Source organism: Halyomorpha halys, unplaced genomic scaffold (genome assembly GCF_000696795.3).
Source record: "Halyomorpha halys isolate HHAL.00 unplaced genomic scaffold, Hhal_1.1 Scaffold2896.1, whole genome shotgun sequence".
Lineage (NCBI taxonomy): Eukaryota > Metazoa > Arthropoda > Insecta > Hemiptera > Pentatomidae > Halyomorpha > Halyomorpha halys.
This window is the reverse complement of record NW_027107099.1, coordinates 631-7,605: the sequence shown is the minus strand read 5'-3', so window position 1 is coordinate 7,605 and position 6,975 is coordinate 631. Positions and strand designations below refer to the sequence as shown.

General features: G+C 28.5%; 1 protein-coding gene across 1 annotated transcript; it reads right to left on the bottom strand.

The window, feature by feature from the left end:
• Positions 1-5,217: 5,217 nt before the first annotated feature.
• LOC136795298 (cytochrome c oxidase subunit 3-like) lies at positions 5,218-5,683 on the bottom strand. Its single transcript, XM_067045427.1, is given in 2 exon segments — positions 5,218-5,312; positions 5,482-5,683. Coding segments are annotated over 2 exon segments (297 nt in total).
• Between the last annotated feature and the right edge of the window lie 1,292 nt (positions 5,684-6,975).

Genomic DNA, 6,975 nt, shown 5'->3' with positions numbered 1-6,975 from the left:
ATTCTACTAAACATCACGACATTAAATACAGATAAAATTAAAATTATTTAAGTTTTTGTGAGCAAAGATATTTCTGAACCAATGGTGTTATTTTTAATTTATAAAATTATACGATGATCAAAAAATTGGAAACTTTTTTACTCAGTAAGTAAATGTAAGAAAAACGAAAAAAATCTCGGCAATGATAGAGAAAGTGATCACTTTATTTTACATCTGATTACGATGACTTGGCTCTCGGTAGAGATCCGCTTCTGGGCTCCTCGAATCACCGCGGCTTTTACATCTGATATATATTTTGTTACCGTATCGTTAAAACAACTGAATAAAGGAAATTATATAAAATGTAAGTTAGTTTTAAATTACCCTATTTACGAAAGATAATAAACCCTTGTGTTCGACGATAAAATATAACATATAAAGTTCTTTGTCGCTCTGATATATATACAGTTAGTTTACGGATACTTCTCAAGGAACATTACATCTCTATCAAACTGAAATAAAGCAAGTAATAAAGCAAGGCAAGCAGTTAAATACAACAATAAAACCCGAGCAGTTAAATACAGCATATCAACCCTTTACCAATCACAATTACAGTGGATACTCCTCCATCTGTAACCTGGAATAGTTATAGTTAAGTTCAAAAGGACCACATACATATTAGTTATACTAGATAGTGTGGATGGCAGTGTGGTTCAGTCTGAAATAGGTGATATTTAATAAGTAAGACTAATGGTTCATAAAAAAAATCGAAGTTTGATTTACATGAATTATTGTTTGTTTTTTTAATTTGAACGTTTTCTTATTTTATTAACACTAACCAGAGCTGAATTCTGTACTTATCAGTATTTAATGAGTATTATTATAATTCGTATTTTAAATATTAAAATCTCGGGTTTGATTATACGGATAATTATGTTATATTGATTCAAAGATGAAAATTGATTTTTAAAATACAGATGCAAATTCTAAATATGAATTTCACTAGAAGTGATCAATCAATATCTCATGATATAAAGGTAAGAAGGTTAAGATGGGCAGGGCATGTGGTTGGAAGTTATCCATCGGAACCCCTCTACATAATAATGAATGCCAGTATATTTCACAAGAGACCACTTAGGAGAGCAAAAACCAGATGGACAGACAAAATCGATAAAGATGTGAAAGAGCTTCATGCAGAAAACTGGAAATCAGTAGCCCAATACAGGAAGGCGTGGAGAAGGCTGGTTCGGATAGCAAAAGATCTACTAGGTCAATGCATCCATCTAAAAAAATAAAATAATGATATGTATGAGAGGCACCAGCTGCAACCAAAGTGCTCATACGATTACTCGTAGTTCAAATCTACTCAAAACAAGCAGGCCGTAAATTTAAAAAAAAAAAAAAAAAAACAGTGTAGTAAATTTTCATTGTAGATATGATAAATTCATTGAAAATTACTTATATATGGAAATTACTGTTAATATGTATTCCGCAAACCAGGCATACCATAATCACATCCTGAGAAGGAAATTCTACAGCATTTGTAATAGAAAACGATGTTAAATAGTATAGACATTATCAAAGGATAGAAGAGCTAGACTTGGATTTTTTTTTAGTTTTATAAAAATAGCAACAGATTTTTTAATTTTTTTCGATCAAACTTTTCCATGATTTTTCTCGGCTCATAATTGGTTATTTTACTAGCAATGTGCCTCATGAAATATTATTTTTATTTTTTTTTTAGTTATAAAAATTTATAAGTAGGTATACCTGGTACATAATTTGGAACTTGGTTTATGAATAGGGAAACAATATTATTATTAGATCTTCCGAAAATTGGTTTACTTGATCGAGATAACAAAATCAACGAAAGATACCTTAGTTTTGTTAAGTATCGTTATTTATATGACTAACTCTAAAAACAAAATATTACAGAGAATATTTCTTTAGAGCTAGGTCCAAATACCTATTTGATTAAGTTTAGATATCAATTTTAAATAAAATATTTGGAAAAATTAAAAATGTAAATAGTATGTGCAGCCTGCATTGTTGAACAGCAACTAGAAAATTGAAATTGTGCTTTGACCAATATTATAATTCTCAATGTTTATGTAATTCGTAAATAAGAATATTCTTTAGATAATTTAAGCAGTAAAAAGTTTAAGCCAGTGTATTACTACTATCATTTATTAATCATCAAAATTTCTCAAACTGTTATCTTTTACTTGACATTCAATTATCTTTATTAAATAAACAATTTTGCTTTTTTATAGAAAAAATATTAATGTAGTAACATGGATAAAAGAAAATATGACCAGAACCTTAAATTTATGATAAATTAAAAATAAAAAAAATGTTTCACATAGCTTCCATACTGTTATTTTTTTTTTATCCTTATATTTTATTATGTGAAAATAACGTGGTTTGGAAATTGCCTTTTTTTCTGCAAATTAAATCTCATTATTATGATTCATTATTCTAACTTTATAAGTATAATTTACACATTCAGCGAACTTCTATTTGTGACGTATATAGATATATCTTGCTCTAATCAGTAAATATTGATGACAAAGATTAGGGAAAAAGGTGATGATGTGTTACTCTAATGACTAATTCATTTACTTTTCCTGATGTATTAATAACCTCTATGTACTTCTTACCAGTTACTAAGTCTAATAGTACTGACCTGTTCAATTCTTTCCCTGTAACTATCATGTCATGATATCTCATATTACTTGAGCTGCTATATAGATAGATATGATATTATGTTATGTTCATAACTTCTTCTTAATAACTTCTGACACAAATATTTGTTAAATATAACCGTTTTTTAGCATTGTAACTAATGACTACTTCCACCTCAAAGGCTTACGTGATGCCCTGGACGGTTAGAGCCAACGTCCTTACCTCTCATCGGGTAGCTTTCTTTGATCTTCTGCTCCTTTGCCTCCATGGGGAAGTTTCCGCTAGCTTTATTCAAGAGGGTCTTTTCGGCAGTTTTTTAGGAAGTCGGTTTTTAACAATATTTTCAGTTATTACTCAGTGATAGCTCAGTCTTAACTTACTTCTTAATAACTTTCGGTCTGAAAGACGTTTTCTCTACCCCAACTACCTTTTTTTTTAATAATGAATTTATGAAATTTACAAATTTTCATGTCAAGGTATTACAACAAGGGTATAAGTTTAGCAACTAGTATTTATTGTGACCTATAGAACTTTTGATTTTTACTTGCTATCACTCCGCCTAATGCATTCTAAATGGGTTGTGTTATATATTAGCAATTAACTCAGTCGGAACTCCAGATTTCTATAAACGTTTTTAATGAGCCTTGAAAGGAAAAACAAGATAAATAAAAATTAATTTCGAGCATCACACTATATTTGTTTTCTGCGTTATTGAAACATATAATAATGAAACGCCCAGCAATAAATAGATAATAGTGAAATCACCAATCATAAAACTGAAGAAAATGAACATTAAATATTTCTATAATTAAAATAAATTAAATTTAATTACTTATGCTTAAATATTAAAAAAAAAATAGTTTGAAAAAAGAAAGAGAAAAAAATATATACCTGAAATAGGATTAGAACACAATCCCTTCACTTTAAATCACACGAAAGAAAAATATATCGAACTTTTCAGTGCTAGTCAATCTATACTAAAAAAATCTTCTTCACTCGATTATTAATCATTATTGATATTATTTGTAAATGGTTTAGCATTTTAGTGGATAATAATTCCATAAAAATAGAAGATTGTAACAACGTAAATAATAACAAAAAATAATATTTCAAAAATATTTTTGGAGCGAGAACACTCTATAAGCAGTTAGCCCTTACAAAACATATGCGCAAAGTAATGAATGATTTTCAATTGATGGTTAGTCTACTAATTTTAATTACGGCTAAATATATTTAAATTATTATATACTTCAATGTTATTCAATAACATATCATATTTAGGAATAATATTAATAATAACGAATTTTTAATTTTTATAGAATTTATGATATTCAATTAAAGCATTTTTTATTTTTATTTGACAGAACATAATTTTATTTTAGTTGTTATCAGATAAAATACTTTTTGTTTCTTTTTTTGTTTTGCTTTTTCTATTTTTTTTTTTTTTAATTTTGTTATGCAGTGATTATTGTATACACTTTCAGTATATAGAACGAAAATATCAGGGATAGGAAAGACCTTATTTTATTGTGAATGTAGGAGGTTCAATCTCCGTTAACTATTCTGGGGATTATTTCCGGCTCTCCGCCCTTTTAAAACCACCGTTGTCCAAAATTTATCACTTGGATTTTGCCCCCGAATTCAATTAAACCAGGTTGGAATCGGACCTACATTACTTCAGTTTCTTTAATACTCAAACCTGCTGAGTATGCTACATACACATCGTTAACATTAATATTAGTTTATTTACTAGGAGTTTTTGTACGTCTATGTGTACTACAATCCGAAACCATTTGAATGACTTAGTCTTTATGAAGACAATTAAATATAATATACAGTATAACTCAGTGATTTCCAAATTGTACGCCACTGCACCCCAGGGTGCCGAGAAATATTCAATTATTGAAAAAAAAAATGTTACAGCAAGGGAAAATAAAAATTAATGAAGATTGTATCAGTAATTGTTTTGCTTTGTTGCATCAGTTTGTAACCTCCAATGAAATTAATTTGTCTTGCAATATAAAAGCCATTTTTGTTGATACCCAATAAATAAGAGCTTATAAAAAAGTTCGAAAAATTAGTTAAAGTAGATAACGATAAATTTGCATGAATTCAAGGCCCATTTAGCTCGTTCTAATATTCCGTTTTTTCATTCATGGTATAAACCCATTGTTAGAATAGTGATAAATACTGAAATTGTTATGATCATGTTTTGGTTATTCTTCAGTGTAATGTTAAGATAATTGGTAGGATAATGGCAATTTAAATATCACAAATTAAAAATAATACTGCAATTAAGAAGAATTGAATAGAGAAGGGAGATCGTGCTGATCTCTTTTGATCAAATCCACACTGGAATGGGGATATTTTCTCTCGATCCTTTTTAGATGTTTTTGAAATTCTTGTCCATCATATCATTATGATAATTTCTACTATGAATGATATTGATATCGATCAAATAATTATATGTATTATCCCCGCTTAAATAAGGATCTTTTGATTGGAAGTCAAATATATTTTTTATAAAAGAAGGATTATAATTTATCTATCTCATCAGTAAATTGAAATGTAAAGGAAAAGACAAACTACTTCTACAAAGTGTCAATATCATGCTGCTGCCTGAAATCCGAAGTGGTGATTTATAGAGAAATGACATTATATGTGTCATAATAGACAAGTTAGTAAAAATAAAGTTCCAATAATTACATGAATGCCATATTGCTAAAAAAAAGCTTGATCCATAAATTGAGTCTCTGATGCAAAATCTTCTTTATTCTCATAAGCCTGTAGGATAGTGAAATACACCCCAAATATAACGTATTATTAATCTCTTTATGGTTTCTGAATATTTATTTCTTATAAGACTATGATGGGCTCATGTTACTGTTATACCTGAAATTAAAAGGATTATGGTATTTAATAGAGGAATTTTTATGGGAATGAAAACTATTTCTTTGGAAGAAGAAACTCTTATTGACTTATCTTGCGATAATACTTTGAAGTTAGAATTTGGTAGCATGAAAATTTTTGATTTTTGAATATTAGTAAAAGAGGAATATCCACTGCCTATTGGCAAAGCTCTACAAATATTATTTCCATTTGAAAAATCCTATTGGTGAGAAGCTGGGTTTCCGGCGGTCGCGGTAATAAAAAGTAAATATCCCTTGAAAATTATCGTTGAACAAAAAATGAGGGTCGCCATATCCAATTTTATTCCGAAATTTTAGAAGTTGTGTAGTAAACATCAAGCGCATTTATCTCAGTAATAATTTTAATTGTGTTAATCATCAATGGACGTTTAATAAATTTTTTATGAATTTAAATTCGTGTTTAATTTATTTTTCAACTAAACTAACCAAATTGTGGATTTCCAGTCTCAATATGAATAATACCGCCACAGTTGAAATTAGATATTTTATATTATCCCAAGGAAAATATTAAGTATCTCTTTTTAATTTTTCGCTGTTAAATGGGTACTCGCTTTTAAAAAGGAAAGTTTTCCAATTTTTCCAGAAAGTCAAAATTTTAGAAAATAATCTAACTTATTAAGGACGCCATGGAAAAAAATCCGATTATTTAGGGGACCGCAAACCGAAAAAGATTGGGAACCTCTGCTATAACCAATTGCATATATCCTACAATAATAAAATATGAAATAACATCATCATATCTTCAATTGCTCTGGATTGCATCCACGTCCCGTAATAAATTTTGAAAAACGACTTAGGGAAAGGGAATGAAATTTAAATGGTATAAATTCATTCTGTGGTTAGTTAAGATTCATTGGAAGGAAAATATAATTTATTTTAATGGGCCATCTTTATTTATTACATAAGCGGGTCAACAGGTGCTTACAATTATCGCCGTATGGCAGACTTTCCTGGCCCCTAGATATGTCTGAACTAATTAATATTCCAACATATTTTTTTGTTTTTATAATTAATGGGGATTTAATGGCATTTCGCTCCAACAACTAGTATCCTCAAATAAACCCCTTAAGTTATGTAACAATGAAGTAAATCCTATGTATAAAATAGGAAAGCGTGAAGATTGGACGTTTTGGAGAATGGTCTGTGTTTATATGAACAGTATATATACAAAATGAGTAAGTAAAACATTAATTGAAGTTCGAATTTTCAAAAATTTCTTGTTAAATTTTGTTTATTTGAAATAAGTAACCATCTCTCACTGTCAGAACTAAAAAAAAGAAATAGATAAGTAAGAATTAGGAAAATTTTAATAATTAGTAAACAGAAAAATATTCCCCAAGATTTAAAATGAATTTACGGAAACAATTGTAATTGTAATATA